Source organism: Syzygium oleosum, unplaced genomic scaffold (genome assembly GCF_021117445.2).
Source record: "Syzygium oleosum isolate NSW1041296 unplaced genomic scaffold, Sole_v2.1 Sole_v2.01, whole genome shotgun sequence".
In the NCBI taxonomy this organism is placed as follows: Eukaryota; Viridiplantae; Streptophyta; class Magnoliopsida; order Myrtales; family Myrtaceae; genus Syzygium; species Syzygium oleosum.
The window spans coordinates 11,992,130-12,012,404 of record NW_026607485.1 but is presented as its reverse complement, the minus strand read 5'-3'; the positions used below and the strand labels follow the sequence as shown (position 1 = coordinate 12,012,404).

Here is a 20,275-nt window from a genome sequence, read left to right as displayed (position 1 = left end):
ATTTCATAACCTCTTCCTCGATTTTCTTGGACAACTCTGGCTTGGTCCTTCGGAGTCTTTGCTTCCTCGGCAATATGTCAGGATCAGTCGGTAGAACATGCTCTACAATCTCTGGATCCAATCCCGGCATGTCAGCGTATGTCCAAGCGAACACATCCTGATATTCTTTAAGAAGACGAACCATTCTTTCGACCTCTGCTTTCGAAAGACTTGCCCCGATCTTTATTTCCTTGACATTTTCATCATTACCCAAGTTTATGGTGATTGTTTGCTCCACTGTTAATGGCCTTGATTCCTCATGTCGCTTCCATTCACGCTCAATCCCCTTCGGATCATCGTCATCTCTATCGATACCTGAGAGATTCCTTTCGTGCGAATCCGAACCACATGTGTCCTTATCATGATTATGCATAATGTGATGCCTGAGATGTGATGAGATGAGTTAGGACACAAAACATGGTACATGCCATTTTGAAAATGCTTTTGAAATTTTTGGAAAAGACTTCTGAAAGCTCATCCTCATGTCATCGGATTTCCTTGCTCGTGAAGACCATGAAAACAGGGAGCACGCGGGACCCCAGCCCTCAGCGACCATCATAGGACTAGTTTGGTACAGTTCCACGTGTCCTTAATAAAACGTGCACGCATTTCATTGAATTAAAAGGATAAGGCCGCGTTACAACACATACCGCCCCGAACCAACGGCTCAAGATTCGGGGCTAGACAAAGTTTTCATTACAAACGAGTTTAGATTAGCAAATTGAAACAACGCTAAGCTCCCACGCAGGGGAGAGAACATAAAGCCAATAACAACACGAACGGGAACTGCCCTACTTTGCAGGGTCGGCGACATTTCCAGAAGATTCAGCTTCTTCACACGTCAGAATAGTGCATATGACATTCTCCTCGAATAGCTTAGCTATACTGTCGATGGCTGCCTCTTCCTCATGTAGCATCTTCGGAGGCCCGGGGAACATCTCTTTCAATAGAGGGAGTAATAGGCCTCGACAGGTTTTCCGGCTTCGATACCCTAAGCCTTCCCTCTTCACACCTTTTCCGGCTTCGATAGGTTTCCGAATCCCTTGCCCATGCAATCCAAGGCCTTCCCCGTGGTTGTACCCGTTTGCGAGCATAATTTTTCCAGCTGCTAGAGTTGGCTTGGACAGTTCAGGGGTGCCCATGAGTGAGCCAACGGGAACGTGGACCATAGATACCAATTCCAGAGTTTGGAAACTGGATTCCTCTTTGCATTCGGGTTCCACGTACGGGATGGCTGTCTCGTGATAGACTTTGAAGTCTGTTTCTCCATGTACTGTGACAAGCTTGCCGTCGACCACAAACCGCACCTTCTGATGGAGACTAGAGGGTACAGCACCCGCGGTATGAATCCATGGTCTCCCTAGTAGAAAGTTGAATGCACTTAGGATGTCTAGTACCTGAAAAAGCACCAGAAACGTCACGGGACCGACCAGGAGTTCCAACTCTATCTCTCCTATTACTTCCCTTCTAGTGCCGTCGAACGCTCGCACGGGATTTTTGGCAGTACGCATCTTCCCTAGATCAACCTTTAAGAGACGGAGAGTGGCTAACGGGCATAAATTCAAAGCGGAGCCATTATCGATCAATGTCCTTGCGACCATCATATCGTGATGCTTAACCGAAATGTACAAGGCTTTATTATGATTCCGGCCCTCTACTGGAAAGTCTTTGTCCGCAAAAGAGATTTGATCCTTCAACAGGATGGTCCCCACAAATTCCTCTAACTGGGCTTCGTCGATCGTCTCCGGGACATGAACCTCGTTAAGGACCTTTAATAAGGCATCCTTGTATTTCTCAGAAGATTTGAAAAGATCCAGGAGAGAGATTTGGGCTGGCATTTTCCGCAGTTGGTTTACCACGTTGAATTCACTCGTTTTTATCACTGCCAAAAATTGCTTTGCGTCTTCTTCGGTCACTGCTTTTTTTTCAATTCCTCCGGCAGGCGCATAGCAGCGACCTGATCAGGTGATAGCATCCACTTCATCCGTTTCGTAATCCCACGGGACCGCCTTAGTATCAAAATCCGGAGGGGCTTCAAGGATTATGACCCCTTCTTCTTCCAGGGGTGGCAGCTCGATCACAACTCGCGTCATATCCTCCCTTCCAACCTGGATTGCTGAGAATTCTTCAGTTGCGAGATCAATTATCACTGGCTCGACATCCTCCACCTCCTGATCACTAGCATAATCTTCATCAGAGAAGTATATCACGACCGGTGTTGTCATGGCGACTAATCCCTGTCCCATATCAGCACTCCCAATTACCCCCATGCTCATCATTCTACGAACATAGTCTAATCTTTCTTCCATCGTCACATCCTTTCCTCCTTCGTGGTGTCCAGCTAGCTGAAGAATTTCGTATAGCCTTGGGATGTTCACCATGAAGGTTTGTTTGCTCACGTTCGCTTTTTCGAACACCACATTTACGCCCTTGGCATGGTCGGGCAAAGGATTTTGCTTCACATTGGGTCGCGCTCTCTCGAACGATAGAATTCCCTTGTCCAACAAGTTTTGAATCTTGATCTTTAGTGCAAAGCAATTGTCCGTGTCATGCCCCCTTTCCCCCCGGTGGTATTCGCATGTCTTGGTCATGTCAAACCCAGGGAACCTTGGAGGATTGTCCCTAGGTACTTCTTTGGCTACCATCCTCCTCTCAATGAGCATGGGCAACAACTTTGACAAGGATTTTGGCAGCGGGGAGAATTCCCTATGAGGAAATCTCTTATTTCGATCATGCCCTTGGGGCGCATGCCCTTGTACGATTGATGGCTTTTGTGGGGGTGCTGAGAAAGACTTAGACGGCTCTTGGACAAATGCAACTTCAACAGCAGTTTCGTTGTTCTTCTTTGTTGGGAATCCTTTGCTATTCCCTGCGGGTATTCTCCCATCGACAATCGCCCATTCTACCCCTTCGCCCACTTCCACCAGTTGGGAAAATGTTTGACATCCAGAAGTTAACATTCCGTGAAAATACTCAGGTGGCAGGGTTTTCAGAAAAAGTTGCCTCATCTCCCTCTCGATCAGCGGGGGCTTTACTTGTGATGCCATCGTCCTCCATCTTTGAGCGAATGCCTTGAAAGGTTCATTCCTTCTCTTTTCTAGCCGAACCAAGTCTTCTCTCGTGGGGATAATTTCAGAGTTGAACCTGTACTGCTGAAGGAACTCTTCGGCAAGATCTTCCCATGCTGTGATCGTCTCAACATCCAGTGCAATGAACCATGACAAGGCTGGGCCAATCAAGCTATCTTGGAAGGTCTGGATGAGGAGTGGTATGTTGTCGGAATAACGAGCCATTTTTCTCAAGTAATACTTGAGATGAGTCTTAGGGCAACCGGTGCCATCATATTTCATGCTAAATTCCGGTTCCTTGAAGGTTTCAGGGACTTTCACTTTAGCATACGGAGATAACTTGTCAACCCCTCGCATCTCGTACCCTTGAAGAACACAGAGTCATTCCTCCATCTTGGCTAGGCGCCTTGCGCTTTCCTCGTCGAGGCGGGAGATAGGCTCCTCCCTTGAAACAGGGTCCAGATTTACAATGATCGGCGTGACAGAAGGGGAATATGATGCGGTCCCCTTTTCAGGAGGGTCCGTGGCATGCGGATCAATGGCTAACGGGGGAGTATGTCCTAACGAGATGGGGACAGAAGCCTCGGTGGCATGTGCCGGCGGAGGATCCTTGAGTTTCTGACTTATTTCGGCCATCATGGCGGTAAGTTGGGCCAGTTGGTTTTCCATGTTGGTCATGCGCGCATTGGCTTCTTCGCTCTCCATTCTGACTTTTGCACGGGTTCAGATCGGGGATCTCCTTTTAGCCGTCTCGATTATCTTGGTGGAACGGATGCACTAACTAAAGCCCGGTTGTGACGGCTACAGGAAAAAGCTCCTCAATCTCGATTTCACTCTCCGCGCGCTGATTGAGCTCGAATTGACAAACACGGACGGTTCGTAATCACCTGAATCATAAATAAGCAAGCATACATAAGCACATGATTCATATAGAATACCGGTCCATGACAATGATCTAGCCGCTTTCATTCATTAAAATGTTCTTAATTGAGTAACACTCCTAAACTTGAAAAGTGAACTAAAAATTGAAAACTCAAAACTCCTAAACATCAAGCTAATAAAACAAAATAAGATAAAATAAGAATCCTAAGACAGATGAACTAAAAACAGAATGACTAAACCCAAAACGACAAACTCAATCTATCCTACTCCTCTTGATCTATATGCGAATGGGAAGCCAATGCTCGACGCAACTGCCTATTCTCCTTGGCAACACGCTTCAAGCTTTCTTCAGCCTTCTCTGTCTTCCTCTTGAGATAGTTGATTTCTGCTTGGCGCGTTGGCTTCTTGGTCACGTCCGGGATCTTTGGGAGAAACTCGGTCGGGATCTTATGCCGACGGATGTATCGGGCCGTGGCATAATAAGTCTTTTCTTTCCCTTCAAGCTCGTCTTCAGGCCAATTTAACTTTTGAGCATGGCAGGCGAGCCAAGCCTGTTCAGCATGGCGAAGCTCTCTTTTGTAATCTCCTCCCTTTCTGGTAAATCGGACTTGTAGCGAATCTGGCTTGAGAGGAGGTGGTAGATCCTGGACGACCCGATATTGGCGGGCCACTCGGAGCGGGTAGTAGGAAGTGAGGCCAGTGATTCCCAGTAATGGGATTGGTTCATTATTGCCATAAGAGAGACGTCCCTCGCGAAGTCGGAACCACTTAGCTTGCCATAGGAAAATCTTGGTTTTCGGATTTTTCAACAAATTTACCCATTCTGAGAAAGAAAGATTCGGAGTTCGATCCTGATGATTCTTAAATGCCTCAATAGGGTGATTAGACTTACCAATGTCATTGATATTCATGCGAATACCAAATTCACTTGTATGAGAGAAAAACCAGATTTGTAAAAGCTCGACAGGAGCACGGAAAACCTTTTCTTCATTTTCTTTAAATCGGGTGAGTGATAAAAATGTTTCGGCCAAGATAGTATTGACAAAGCTAACTCCACCACATACTTGTTTGACCACCCATGCAATGGAAGGATCAATAGCATTCTTGCGAAAGGGAAAAATTATGAACCCAAAGAAAGTTAGAAGGAAAATCTTACCTTTTAAAAGGGTCTCAGCATTTGCAAAACACTGACCTAAGAAAGAAAGTGGGCATGCATGGCAGTTATCTTTTAGCACCCTTCCGATTTGATTCTTGTTCATCCTAAGAAAGTCAGACAAAATTGATTCCGATTCAGACCCGAGGGGTGGATCGATTAACTCCAAATCCAAAGGTTTTCCTATGGCAACGCTATATTCTTCCAAAGTCGGAGTCAATTCATGCTTATGGAATATGAACGTGGACGTTTGGGGACACCAAAAATGGGCTATTGCTTGCATGACCCCACTTTGGATGTCGATGTCGAGCAAAGGCAAAAGGCGACCAAGTTTGTTCTCCACATAGGCTCGGCCCTCACGATCCAATTGATCCCACCAATGCTTGAGCTCGGCCTTCGAAGTAGGAACGAATCGAATGTCGGATCTTCCCATTGCATATAGACCAAGACTCGACCAACCTAACTGTCATGGACCAGCCAAAGCATAAAAGTAAGTAAATTGCAAAAGAAAATGATAGGAAACTTACTTCACCAAACAATTACGACAACCACATAGACATACGCATGAAGCGTGTGGCTCGACTTCTATTCTAAACGGCTTAACAAATTGGAGCTACGAGGGTGGAATGACTAGTCGCGGCCTCGCGTACTAAGCCAAGTCCTCGCGACTCCGGCTCATTCAGGAATGATACCTCAATGCGACGCGGCCTCACGGGCAAAGGTAAACATTCTCGACACCAAGAAAGAAGCTTTCGGGATTGAGTTGGGCAACCTCTACTACGCGGCCTCGGGGTCGAAGTCGTATCCAACTCAATACCATCCTAAACATTCCTAGTGCGGCCCAGGACCGACGGCGGGTTGTGTGTGTGCCATAGTGTAGTGCTAACGCAACAAAGGCATACACAACAATTCATATGCAATCACCACTTCAAAAAAAAAATGCAAAATAAACATCCATTCCAAAACCCCCAAACCTGCAAAACAAGGGTTAACAATCATCTATTCCCTTATAACTCCCAACTGCAAGAACATTCACATTAAGGACATAATTGAACAAGATAACCGGCCTAAGTCCACTAAGAATTTTATCAATTCCCCAGCGGAGTCGCCAAGCTGTCGCGACCTCCCCGAACTGGCCCCGGCCGCCTAAGGGGTTTGGCTAATGGATTACTAAGTTAAACTTAGCTCGAGCTCTCCCAAGCCCATACCAATTCGCGACTTAAGTTTAAGTTGTTAACATGCAAATCAATTTCATCTAGGAGTCGCTACTAATCGATTTTTTTGTGGGTCGATTAGACACCCAAGTAAAGCACGGGAGGAATGCTTTACTTCTACGAACCAGAGATTCAATGGGTACGGGAACTTGATTACACTAATTGACCAATTAGTGGCCTTTCGGTACCTAACCTCGTTTAATTACAGCCTAACGTGTTCACACTAATCGGGAGTCACGAAATTCGATCCCTAACCAGGCTAAGGGAGTCCACAATCAATACATGAACCTGATGTGCATATTCAACCACACGCGAGATTAAATTAAACACGCAATTCAAAGTGCGTGAACCAAGCAACGTGCAATTAAACCTGACACTAACCGCACAATAGGGCAAGAAAAACCAAATCCAAAGTTCAAATAAATTTTCTTATTTTTCGAAATTTTTTTTTAAAAAAAACTTTTTTAAAATTTTTTTTTTAATATTAAAATATTAAAATAATATAAAACGGACCGGGTCGGATCTCCACATCCGACCCAAATCAAGACTGACCCGGGCGCGCCGGCCCAGGTCCACGACCGAACCGGGCTCATTCATTGGGCCCAGCCCAAAATTTGTTTTAAAACAAACCAAAGCATAACAAGGAAATAAAAGCCCTAAATCCTAAATGCGCCGGCCCACTACCTATTCCAGCCCAAATCAAATAAAACTAAATAAACCTAAAATTGGCCCAAATACCAAACAAAAAACCCTACCCGGATGGACCCGTGCACCCGACCCGGTCACCGGCCGCCGACCCGACTCGCTAGAAACCCTAGCGCCCACGACCCGACTCGCCTAACCCGGTTCGCGGCCGCCACACCGCGCCCAGGGGCTCGCCTGAACACCGGCCGCCGCTCCGACGTGGAGCGCATGCCCGGCCACTGCCCGCCGGACCCTGACCCCCGCGGTCAGGGTTTCCGGTCTGGCGGCCGAGCCCATGCTCGGCCGCCACCCGCCGAGCCGACCAGCCGCGTCACCGCCACGGCGACCGGCGACCGTCCGGGACTGTCCAAGCCTCGACGAGAGGCTGATCAGTCACGGACCAGCCAGATCCCGACAAGGGATTGGCTCTGCACTTCTTCCCGCGGTCACGCCCGGATCGCTGCGGCCACCGGCGGTACGCCGGGGCCGTCTGACATTCCCAAAAAAGCAGCAGAACAGAGAAAAACCCATGAAATTTGGTTCGGGCAAAGCGTCAAACAGTCGGTGCGCGCGATGAAAACGGGAGATTTTAGGCTTGATGGAGCCTCAAAACGGACTCAAATCATCAACATAAGACACACGGAGGAGAAAGAACAAGCACGAGGCGTCACGGGCCGAAACTCGCGCGAGCCGAACGGCCGCGAGCTCCGGCCAGTGAGCCCGAAACAGAGAACGACAACAAAAACAGGGGAGCAGATCCGGTTGAAGGTATTGCAAAAATAGGAGGTTTCCGGCGCGATGGAGGCTCGAAACAGATCGGGAATCTCGACACGACATGCGAAGAAGCAGAAGCGAGCACGGGGACGTCACGGGCCGGAACTCGCGCGAGCCGGACGGCCGCAAGCTCCGGCCAGTGAGCCCCGAAAACAGAGTGCAAAGAAAAACAGGGGCGACGGTTCCTTGCAACACTCCCTACCCGACTCGGCGACGGCGAATGGAGGACGAACGCGGTGGATCGGGCCACATCCGCGCGCCTCGCACACCTACGACCCGAGATCCTCGGAAGACCGACCCCGAATCGAATCAAAACGAAACAAAACCCGGCGAGCGCTCGGGACCGGGACCTACCGTGACAAAGGATTGTCGGCCGCGACTTGGGCACGGCGGTCGCCCGCGAAGGACCCTTCCGTCTCGACCTCTCACTCTCTCGAATCTCTCTCACCGATCTCTCTCTCTCGGGTCCCTGCCTCTCTCCTTCACGACCAGATCTGGTCTTAAAGGAGCTGGCCGGCACGCCCGCGTGGCCCCTGTTGCCGGTAGGCGCGCATGGCCTCTACCACCGCCAGGCTGCCGCGGCCGGCCAATCTCGCGACCCGCAGATCGCGCTGCCATCCCCGTGCCTCTGGCTCCTGTTCCGCCCATCTGTGGCGTTCTGCCACTGTTCCGGTCTTCTTCCCTGTACGCTTCAGCAACGTTGACTGGGGAGGGGGAGCTGAACAGTGCGTAGGCCGGGCCGTGGGAAATGGGCCGGCCCGCGCGAAAATAGAAAAGGGAACATGGGCCGCGCGCAATAAAAGAAAAACAGGGGGAAAAAGAATGGGCCGACGAACTCGGCCCGGAAATCTTTTTTTTTTTTTTTTCGATTATGTCCTAATAGACCATATTAATACAAATGCACATAATGTCTATATGCCATGCAATTTAATGAAAATATTTTTTGTTTAGTGGTTTAAAAATTAAACCCTAAAAATTTTATGCGATAAAGCCCTAAATGATTTGGGTAAAATTTAGGTGTCAACAACCGAAACAGGAGGTTTATTAGTGACCATACCCAACTCAGGGCGTTGGCCGAGGGGCCTTCCCATCCGATGTGAGTGACTTGCTTTGCATCCGTGGGAAACCCAATTTGCAATTCTTGCTCCTTTTTGTTGTCTGCACGATTCAAAATGCCAAACTCTTAATTTCAATCTCTAAGTATCATCATTGTCAAGCGCTTAGAGCAAGCATGTTAATCGATGTTTCTTTCCGCTGAAGGCTTTTGAATCAAGGTGGTGTAATTTCAATCAAGTTTCCCACGATTGATGTGACAGTAATTTTCTTGTCATGGGACTCCAGATGGAGGGGGATTGGAATAGATACGACTCGCTCTACCGTTAACACGATAACCAGTAGGCGATAAACATTTGTTCTCCAACTTATTGTTGGCGTCGACATACTACTTAACTCATATTCACCGACTCGAAATGGAAAGGGAAACGGAGTCAGGACGCACCAAACATATGTGAAATACATCTCAGGCCTTTGAGGAGGCCCGTCACTTTCGTCGGCATTTCCTCTGAGAAGTGGTGGTCATTCTAGGATGGCTCCCGAGCTTCAGCTATGAATAGAGGAGGAAGCGTTAAGGACGCTGGTTAACCATTCCAGTCAAAAAAACAAAGGTTGGATAATATCAGAAAATCAGAAATTTTGTCACACCAAACTCACATGTAGGATTATGGAGAGAATTGTCCTAAAGACACTTGATAAGGACCAACTAGTATCAAAATGATGCCATGGCGAATCTCGGCTCTGTTGAACTGTTAGTCATGAGCAGAAGCTCAGCCATCTTGACATTGCTCTGCCCGACCAGCACAATACCATTCTCTTTTGCTCTAATATAAGGATCGCTAAACGAGTCAGTTTGCAAGATCAAAAATGTCAAAGAGCTACGGCAAAGAGGTGGCCACACTCTGAATGTGCACTCGTATGCTCAAGCCATCAATCTGCGATTATTATCGTTGAGATGTACAAGGAAGACGGCCATGAGACGAGATCTTATGACTTTTGTTCGTCAATAACGAAAATGGATTGACATGTTGCAGACACAATCAGGTTGGAACGCGCTTGTTGTTTCAGTTTTTCCTTTGCCAGTCAATGAAAACCAGTAATATGACCCCGCTTAATTTGGTAAAATAACTCTGCCTAGGTCCAGCCCACCCGCTGGACATCTCCGAGCTACCCCGCCTCATCGAGGAACTCTGTCAGCCTGAATCGCAGCTCAAGACCTAGCTCATCAGGCACAAGCTCGTCCGAGAGACCGCATCCCTTGTCCTTTGCTTGCAAGTTATAACTTTTTGGTTCTGTCTATTTAGCATTGTCTCATACTGGTGTGGTGTGCTTGTTTTACCAATAAAGGAGCGCCTTTTTGTGGTCTGGTTCTGAAATGAAGACCAAAAATGCAAAAGTAAAGTGACCAGACGTTTGCTTGCCAAAGGGGGAGGGAGGTTTGGGATTATAGTAGATTCGCCATGGAATAAAGCTGTCATCATGAAGCTAATATGGCGGTTGCTTGTGGATGCCGGTCCTTAGTAGATTGCTAGGGTGAAAGCTTATGTTTCAAAATAGAAGAGCTTTTGGCAGATTCTTTCCTCTGGTTCTTCCTCTCGTATTTGGGGGAAGCTTATTAAACTTGGGGCAGAGATAAAGCCCCTTGTTCAATATGCTGTTTGTGATGGTAAAAGGATCTTCTTATGGTTTGATCCATCGCTTCCTATGGCGCCATTGCTGGAAAAGTTTTCTTGCTAGATGGTATACAATTCAGGGCTTTCATTGCAAGCTATAGTAGCTTATGTAATCACGAATGGAAACTGGGTGTTGCCGATTGCAAGATCAGAGGTTTCCCTTGATTTAATCTGCTCTATGGGGTGTTGTATATTCTTATCCATGGCAGGCGGATCAGGTGGTTGGAAGGCAGCTTCTTCAAAGAAATTTGCAGGTAATAGTGCATGGAGCAGCATAAGAACTTCAGCAATGAAAGTGGCATGGCTCAAATTAATATGGTTTACTCCAAACATGCCAAAGCATAGTTTCATCTGTCAGCTTGCTATATTGGATGAACTCTCAACAAAGGAGGTATGCTGGTATAAACGACAATCGTGGTTTGTGTAATGCGTGTCTCGAATCCAGAAATCATTTGTCCACAGAATGTGCCGTTGCTAAGGAGGTTCGGAGCAAGATTCATGCCGTGTATGGAGTTACTAAAGTTGGGTTCAGCTGGGACTCGGAGTCGAAGTGGGCATGTAGTACTTGGAAAGGCAAATCCATCTCAAATATTGATGTTTAAAGTGGCTTGATGTGTTGCATGGCAGTAGCTTTGTGTTTTCTAGCAATATTGCTTTCTCTAAGATCCATCTTGATGTTTTGTATGGGCAAAGAGATTTGAAGATTAGTGAAACCGGCATCTTCACACCATGTGGAGATTTGTGGAGCTTGGAGGTTGATGTAAAGTGAGGCTTGTTGCTGCATTTTGGTTCCTCTTGAAGCAGGTTTACTCTGCTTTGTTTATTGAATCAATAAAACTAGAAAAGAGATTTCTATTTAGCTCTATCATATTTTTTTCCCCTTTTCTCTTTTATGATGGGTTGACCCTCCAAAGCAGCAAAAGCAGTAAAAAAGCAAGAAGCATAAGGAGAAGGTAACTTCTCCAACCCCCTCTCTCCCTTTCTTCTTTGGGAAGCAAATGAACTGATTATGCAAGCGTAACCACCACGCTTTCTATTTGCTTCCTCAAATGCTCTCGGATTCGAGACTCAAAACCTAAACCTCACATCCTGAGTATTAGGAAGTTTTGAGAAATTTGGGGATCGGGATTTAGTTTAGAGATTTTAAGAATTATGATTAAATTTAGAAAATTTGAAAATTGAGTTCGAACAATTTTGGACGAAGATGTCCTTATCCATGGTGCAAAGAGTGGCACCTGAGACACACGTGGACAAACTCATAAGTTTTCTTTTCTTTTTCTTTTTTTGCGATAATCTCCACTTTGAAAATTACTTTGGAAAAAAATTGGACCTGCTGAAAATTTCTATTTATTTTTTTTAGTTTTATGAAACGACCCTTTCGAAAAAGGCAAAAATACAGTACTAATGAATGCCTTTTGTTTTGTCACCCTTACCATTACAAGTAACGGAGAGGAAGTGGACGTGTTTTTCATCGTTCTGCTCCAACGTTCTGCTCCAATGGCTGCTTCGCCTTCTCAACTTCCACGCTCCGTGCCTCCAAATGCTGAAGAAGAAGAGGTTCTCTCTCTCTCTCTCTCTCTCTCTCTCTCTCTCTCTCTCTCTCTCTCTCTCTCTCTCTCTCTCTCTCATGTACTTTTTGTGGTTCTTTGGTCCTCGATTTCTTAGTATTTTCATGAGGGTCTTCGAGATTTCTTGCTTTTGACGAGAAGTGAGGACATGTCGTGTTCTTCCCGTGTTTTTCTCAACTGGGTCCGGCCTGAAGGAGGTAAACTAGAGAAGGCAAGACGATGTAGTGGAAAAGAAACATCTCTTTGGTGGAACGCCTTGTTGAAACTGGAAAATCAGTGCGATCGGGATTTTTTTTTTCTGTTTTGTGTTGCCGTTCCGTTTGAGATATTTGCTTGGTGGAGTTCTAGTTTCAAGCCAGTGGCTAAGTTGATACTTGGAAAAACGTTTAGAGGCTTTGTGATTGACTTGCTGTTCAAAACAGATACCCGGTTCTTTCTCGGTTCTCTCAGGTTTTTTACAACTTTGTTCATTCTATGGATGTTGATTGGATTCTCAGTTTGTCACCATCTTCGGAACCCCATTTGTTTTTGTTTTTGTTTTTTTTGTTGCTTAGGTGAATCTATACTTGAAGATCACCAAGACAGTGGCCCTGAGAGCTAGGAGAGATTCGACCGTGAAGCATATTAAAGCATCGATTCAGGACAAGGAACAAATCGATGAACATAGTCAGCGGCTTTTTTTTGGAGGCGATCATCTCGAAGATGGAAAAAGACTAGTTGATTATGGCATCCATGGTGACTCCACGCTCCATCTCATCTTTCGGGACTCGACTAGGATTACAGTAAATGTCGAGATCTCATTGACCCAGAAAAATTTGCTGGTCGAAGCAAGGCGTCTGGATACTGTTCGAAATGTTAAACTGATGATTCAAGCCAAGGAAGGGATACGGCCGGATGAGTTCACTCTGGTATTTGGTGGAAAGGTGCTTGCGGAGGACAGGACCCTCGCCTCGCTCGACTTGCTGCCAGAACCCACATTTCATTTGGTTTACCTTCCCAAAGATGATGTGTCAATTATTGTCGACACGTCCAGTCGCAAAGTCACATTAGGCGCTAAATCTTGGTACACTGTGCGTGATGTCAAAGCCATAGTTGGAGCGATGATGTCGGCACAGGTGATGAGTTCGCATATGGTCTATCAGGGGAGGAAGCTTGAGGATCACGCGACCTTAGCTTGTTACAATGTTGCGGATGGCTCTGTCTTAGAATTGGTGTCTCCTCTGTTTTATTTCTTCGATTAGCCTCATAGTAAATGAAATGCCGTGAGTTTGTAAGTACTGAATGATCAGCGTCATAGTTCTGACTTGGCTGCTGAATTAGAATGGACTTTTAATGGAAAGCGGGAAATTAGTGTCTGACATTTATGCAACTGATGCTAATTTTCTTGGTATGTCATTAGTACATCATGTGCAATGAAGGTCTAGTGTATATCTCTGCTTCCCTACATCGAATATCTACACATTGTAGAATCACAGCAGTACATTATATTTCCGTTTATTCTGTTTGATCAATGTTGTTTGCTGAAATCTTAATCTTAGACGTACCTATTTCAGTAGAAGCACCCTGGAATACTTCTATTTTTTATTAGCAGCACCCAAGGGAACTCGGATGTAGGTCTGGTTTTTCTATTTAGTAGTTGTTTCATAGTTGCTAAGATTTTCTGGAATCGATTTGTGCGAGCAAATGTTTGAGCACATGATGGTTTTCGTATATCTGACTGCACATAATCATTATTTGGAAAGAAATGTACCCACGACAGTAATGGTAAGACGAAGAGTAAAGAAATCTTTTGCGGGCAGGTGATCAGTTATTGTTCGTATTCACTGGCAGTATGTATTTAGACACCTTTTCTTGTCTGCAAATAGCTATCTATAAGAAAGCAACTCTCTTTAAAGTCGATACCCTGATTACTTGTGTTTAGTTACTTCATTAGTTCTTATCAAATGAAAAATGGGTTTGCTAGTTTACCTGCCTGACTTCTTGATAGAAGTTGCAAATGTTGCTCGAGTGTGTTTTTAGCCCCGGGATTTGTATTTGGGCTCGGGCAATCTTAAGCACGCACCTTTAATTTTTGTCAATGGTTGAAACACGGCACCCTCAATTTGAGCTACATGTCTTGATGCAAGTGTTCTCTGAGAGCCTACCAAAGTATCCATCTTCCACTTAAGCAAATTTTTAGCAGAAAATGTTCTTAGAACAAGAATCTCAACAAGAGAGACAACCTGGTTTTTGGAAGATTTTGTCCATGTCTTTACAATTTGCATGTACACTAATCACTTTTCACCCTTTCCCTTCTTCGGTCACTTCGGTAACTGTGCTGAGATGACTCTGAATCTTCTTTAGTCCTTGTCCATGCTCGGACCCTGATCCATGCTCTGTCAATGAGGATATATCATTTGAGGGACTTTGCCCTTTTGATCTCAATGTTCTCATACGGACGTGGCCAATTTGTGGTGCCGCCTCAGATGCTTCGTCGCGCCGGAGCCATGCTTGGAAGGTGAGGGTGAACCAAAGCCGGTAGATAGTAGGCGTCTCAGTGAGTCCTGTGGGTCCTTAATGTTTTGCGAGAGCGAGTCCTGGCCATTTCATTTAAGTAGATGAAGTAAAGAAACAACCCCAAGTGGTTCCTGCCAAACCAGTGGGGTTAAACATAAAGAAAGGCAATACATGAAAGCGAGGCCCGGCGATCTTGGATACGTACCTTCAACATCCCCATGACTGACTCAACTGAAGTTCTGTGATCCTACTCCACTTCCGCTTTGATTTTCTCTCCGCACTTTGTTTCTGCCTTGTGGGCGATCCTTTGATCTCAATCCATGGATATGGTTACCCGAGCGATGCATCTTTAGCTTTGATGAGAGTAGTCTGAATTCCAGTGCTACATCTTGTAGAACTTCGAGTCAATCCCTGATGATCACTACGGACTCTTGTTCTCAAGAGTCCGATGCTCAAGGTTCCTCTGATGGTGGGGTTGCGCTCGAAGCTTTACCCGTTGCTTCGCCGTCTCAACTTCCACCGTAAGAGGTTCTTTCTCTCTCTCTCTCTCTCTCTCTCTCTCTCTCTCTCTCTCTCTCTTCTTTCTTTCCGGGGTCTCATGTTCGTTTCGTCCTTTTTTGGGTTCTTGATTTCTTGGTATTTTCATTAGGGTTTCGACATTCTTGCTTCTGACGAAAAGTGTGGACATGGTCATGTTTTTTTCCCTATCCTTGTTGAAACTGGAAAATCGGTGCGATCTAGGAATTCTATTCTTTTTCTTGCGTTGCCGTTCCATTTGAGATATTGCTTGGTGAAGATCTAGTTTCAAGCCAGTGGGTTAAATTTATCTGGAAAAAAAGTTCAGAGGCATTGTGATTGACTTGTGAAGGTCTAGTTTCGAGCACTTGCTGTTCAAAACAGGTACCCATATATGTCCCGTCGGTTCTTTCGGGTTTTTGATGTTGATTCTATTTGCGGTTTGTTCTCGTCTTTGGAACCCCATATCTTTTTCTGGTGCCGTAGGTGATTCTAGACTTGGAGATCACCAAGAGACTGGCCCTGAAAGTTGATAAAAACTGGGCCGTGGAGCTTATCAAAGCATTAATTCAGGACAGGGAACAAATCGGCAATGAACATAGTCAGCAGCTTTCTTTCGGAGGGAGGCATCTCGAAAATGTATGGAATGCACGGTCACGCCACAATCCATGTCATAAGGACTCGGCTAAAATGACAATAAATGTCCAAATGTTATCGACTCAGAAAAACTTGCTGGTCAAAACAAGGAATCGGGATACCATCCAAGATGTTAAATCGTTGATTCAAGCCAAGGAAGGGATTCTGCCGGATGAGTTCAATCTGTTTTTCAGTGGAGAGGTGCTTGCAGAGGACAGGACCCTCGCATCGCTCGACTTGCCACCAGAGCCCACATTTTATTTGGTTTTAAATCCCAAAGAACACTAAACTTTGGTTCACTGTGAGTTATGTCAAAGCTATGGCCATAGCAAAGATGTCTGCGCAGGTCATGAGCTTTCATATGGTCTATCAGGGAGCAGCTTGAAGATCACATGGCCTTAGCTTATTACAACATTGCGGATGGCTCTGTGTTACAATTGGTGTCTTCCTATGCTCCATTTCCGATATTTGTCGAGTGCAGGAATGGTAAGACTGTTGCACTTGAGGTTTGGAGGTCTGACACGGTCAAGGAAGTGAAGAACAAGCTTCTTCGTAAGCTGCAGGTGAGTGCACCGGCTAAATTGCATGATATTGCTTATGTGGGACAAAGGCTTGCTGATGACCGTGACCCGGCAAGCTATGGCATCCAGGAGAATTCGACTCTCTTTGGGATTACCTCGCCTCATGATATATGAAATGCCTCGAGTTTGTAATACTGAGTGATCAGGATTATAGCTCTGACTTGGCATTTGAATTAGAAGGAATTTTGAACGGCAAGCTGGAAATTAGTATCTGACATTTATGCACCTGATGCTAATTTTTTTGGTATGTCATTAGTACATCATGTGCGATGAAAGTCTTGTGTATATCTTTCAGTTATTCTGTTTGATCAATGTTGTTTGCTGAAAGCTTGATCTTTGACCCACATAATTCAGTAGAAGCACCCTGAAAAACTTCTACTTTTGATCGGCAGCACAAGAGAGAGCTCGGAGGTAGGTCTGGTTTTTTCATTTAGTAGTCGTTTCGTGATTGTTAAGAATTTCTGGAATCAATTTATGCAAGCAAAAGTTTGAGCACGTGATGGTCTTCTTATATATGATTTTGGATATCATTGTTTGGAAAGAAATGTAGCCACGACAAAAGTGGTAAGACGATGAGTTATGGTTGGTTATTGTTTGTGTTCACTGGTATTATGCATTTAGACACCTTTTTGTGTCTGTAAACTGCGATCTTTTTAGAAAGCAACTCTTTTATAAGTTAACAGATTGATTACTTGCATTAAGTTACTTCACTAATTCTTTTCCCAATGAAAATTTGGTTTACTAGTTTACCTGCTTGACTTGTTGATAGGAGTTGCGAATGTTGCGCGTTTGGGCCCGGGCAATCTTAAGCACACACGTTTAGATATTGTCAATGGTTGAAACATGGCACCCTCAAGTTGTGCTACATGTCTTGATGGAAGTCCGAGTCTAGAAGTCTTTCATTATGTGAGCCTTCGAGCGCTCTTGTGGTCTTCATGAACCTGCCAAAGTATCCATCTCCACTGACCCAAATTTTAGCAGAAAATGTCCCTAGAACAAGAAACTCAACAAGAGAGACAACCTGGTTTCGGAAGATTTTGTTCAAATCTTTACAATTTGCATGTACACTAATCACTAATCACTTTTCACCCTTTCCCTTCTTCAGACACTTCGGTAACTGTGCTGAGATGACTCTGAATCTTCTTTAGTCCTTGTCCATGTTCAGACCCTGATCCATGCTCTGTCAATGAGGATGCATTATTCGAAGGACTTTGCCCTTTTGATCTCAATGTTCTCGTCGACCCACCACCAGATAAACCCTTTGATTTCCTCCTCCGTGATTGCTTCGACACCAAGGCGGCATCATGTGAGGATGACTCTACCCCAAGACCCAAATTCTGGTTTCTTCTAGAATGTCGGGTGGAGCGCGATGATTCTTGAGTTGGGGCATCAGCAGACGTGGCGGATTTGCGGGGCCGCCTCAGATGCTTTGTCGCATCAGAGCCACGCTTGGAAGTCGAGCTCTGAGGTGAGCCAAAGTTCGTAGATAGTAGGCTTCTCGGTGAGTCCTGTGCGTCCTTAATGTTTCGCAAGAGTGAGTCCGGGCTTCCTGCCCCAGTTTGCTTCATATCTGTTGCAACGACAAGTTTGCACATAGAGAACAAGATTATGGTTATTTGTGCTAAATGTGTTAACAATGAATAATCTTTTGGTGATTCTAGATGCATATTTTAGGAGGAACCGCGGAACCAACTTTCCGATACTGATTGGATGGAAGGGTCTGTGGTCTCACCCAGAGGATCAACCGGCTGCAACGTGAGTTGCGGAGTCGAATCAAACTCGTTCATCTGCATTAGGATGCAGAGTATTAGCTTCTGCCCTATGGCTAATGAAACGATTATTATGACAAAGACTTCAGGGAAGTGATCTCAATGCTATTTCTTTCAATGTCCTCTTCATTAGATGGAGCGTCCTTGCTTGTCTCAGTGAATTGTCAAGAAGCATTACCATGGGAAATGGTGACTGGTTTTGGGATATCATTCAAATGCATCATGTATATGAGTCCCCACAAGTTAATCTCTATATAATTGCCTTCGTATATTCTTTAACTGATCATCAGACCATTCAACTCTGCGATGCCCAGAAAAATGGAGGCACTGAAAGAAGAGGAGGTTAAGCAGTGACCATACCCAACTCGGGGCGTTGGCGGAGGGGCCTTCCCATCCAATGTGAGCGACGTGCTTTACATCAGTCGGAAACCCGATCTGCAATTCTTGCTCCTTTTTGTTGTCTACACGATTCAAAATGCCAAACTCTTGTCAGTTTCAATGTCTACGTATCATCGGTTTTCGAGTGCTTAACAAGCATGATAATCGATGTTTCTTTCCGCCAAATGCTTTTAAATCGAGGCGGTGTGATTAAACTCTAGTTTCCCGTAATCGATGTGATAGTAATTCTCTTGTCATGCGACTTCAGATGGAGGGAGATTGGATTAGATATGACTCGCTCTACTGTTAACATGATAACCAGCAGGCGGTAAGCAATTTTTCTCCGCGACTTATTGTTGGCGTTGACATACTACTTAACTCATATTCACCGACTCGAAATGGAAACGGAAACAGAGTCGGTACATACCGAATATTTGCGAAATACATCTCAGGCCCTTGAGGAGGCCCTTCACTTTCGTCGGCATTCCCTCTGAGAAGCGATGGTCGTTCTAGGATGGCTCCAGAGCTTCAGCTATGAATAGAGGAGGAAGTGTTAAGAAGGCTGGTTAACCATTCCAGACAAAAGAAACAAAGGTTGGATAACATCAGAAAATCAGAAAGTTTTGTCACACCAAACTCACATGTATGATTATGTTGAGAAACGCCAAGGTGATCTCAGCTCTGTCGGACAGTTTGTCAGGAATAGAAGAACGGCCATCTTGACATTGCTCGGCGCGACCGGCAAAACACCATTCTCTTCCGCTAATCTAAGGATCACTAATCAGGCTTGGTTTTGCGAGATCAAAAATGTTGAAGGGCTGGCGGCGGAAGAGGCGGTCGCACTCCAAAGATGCGTTCCTAATGCTCGAATTGGTCGATCCGCGACAAGACGAGTGCTTATGACTCTTTGCGTTCGTCAAAAACAAAGATGGAATGACATGTTGCAGACACAATCTTGGTTGGGACGCGCTTGTTTGTTCCAATCTTTTGCTGTGCCAGTCAATCAAAACCAGTAATTTTGACCCCGATTAATGGGGTAAATCAAGGTTAAACAGAAACCAGAGATGCCAAAAGTTCTCTATATTTAGGGAAGGGGTGGTTGAACGGGTCTCTGAGAAAAGCGCGGGAACAACGGTTGGACAGGTGGTTATCCATCTAAGAAAGCTTGTGTTGCCGGTGCGTGCCCCGTGTGACTTACGATGAGGCGAAAGGATAGCTAAAGGGCTCGGAACAGCACCGTCTCACGGTCCATCGATCGCTGAATGCGAAACTCTTAGTTCCTTCTTTGTGTCGAAAGAATGGGGAATATACTGCACTTAATATCTAAGATGAAAGCAATGTGATGCTCCAAAAGCACCTAATAATTGTTCAACCGAGGCTCTGGATTGTTATGAGAATATCATCGGGCACGTCATTGCTGGAAGGCGAAACATTAGATTAGCGTGAATTCCGGTACATTCATATCCGGGGAAACAATATATGATTAGCTAGATTGAATTTGTGCGAGATCCATGCTATTTAATATCAGGTATAACAGTGAAATAAGATAATGATCAAGAGCTATTCTCGTACTATCTTTGCAAACTATTGTTCTAATTGTGAGCCAAGTGGATTTCGATGGCAACATGCAATTTTCAGTTCAATTTCCTTTGAGGGTCTCTTTTATAAGTCAGCATTCAGTGGCTACAGAAAGTCAGATGTGTAATGGCTTATATTGTAAAGTTATAGAATGTATTATTAGTCCCATTCTCAGTTAATTCAAATCTGTTATCCGGTAAGCTGGTTATTCAT

The 20,275-nt window shown here is 45.2% G+C and overlaps 2 protein-coding genes and 1 pseudogene across 2 annotated transcripts; 2 read left to right on the top strand and 1 right to left on the bottom strand.

Moving 5' to 3' along the window:
- The first annotated feature begins 11,965 nt into the window (after positions 1 to 11,965).
- On the top strand, positions 11,966 to 13,619 carry LOC115683547 (uncharacterized). Its single transcript, XM_030608090.2, has 2 exons — positions 11,966 to 12,097; positions 12,663 to 13,619. The coding sequence occupies exons 1-2, from the start codon at positions 12,038 to 12,040 to the stop codon at positions 13,347 to 13,349; spliced, it is 747 nt and encodes a 248-aa protein (XP_030463950.1). The 5' UTR covers positions 11,966 to 12,037; the 3' UTR covers positions 13,350 to 13,619.
- Positions 13,620 to 14,058: 439 nt separating this feature from the next.
- LOC115683546 (uncharacterized) lies at positions 14,059 to 16,246 on the top strand (annotated as a pseudogene).
- Positions 16,247 to 17,341: 1,095 nt separating this feature from the next.
- Positions 17,342 to 19,955, bottom strand: LOC115683597 (CRIB domain-containing protein RIC9-like). The gene is made up of 4 exons (XM_030608142.2): positions 18,912 to 19,955; positions 18,467 to 18,567; positions 18,031 to 18,124; positions 17,342 to 17,907 (listed from the first exon to the last, which is right to left on the bottom strand). Exons 1-4 carry the CDS (start codon positions 18,967 to 18,969, stop codon positions 17,423 to 17,425), a joined length of 738 nt encoding a protein of 245 aa, XP_030464002.1. The 5' UTR covers positions 18,970 to 19,955; the 3' UTR covers positions 17,342 to 17,422.
- Between the last annotated feature and the right edge of the window lie 320 nt (positions 19,956 to 20,275).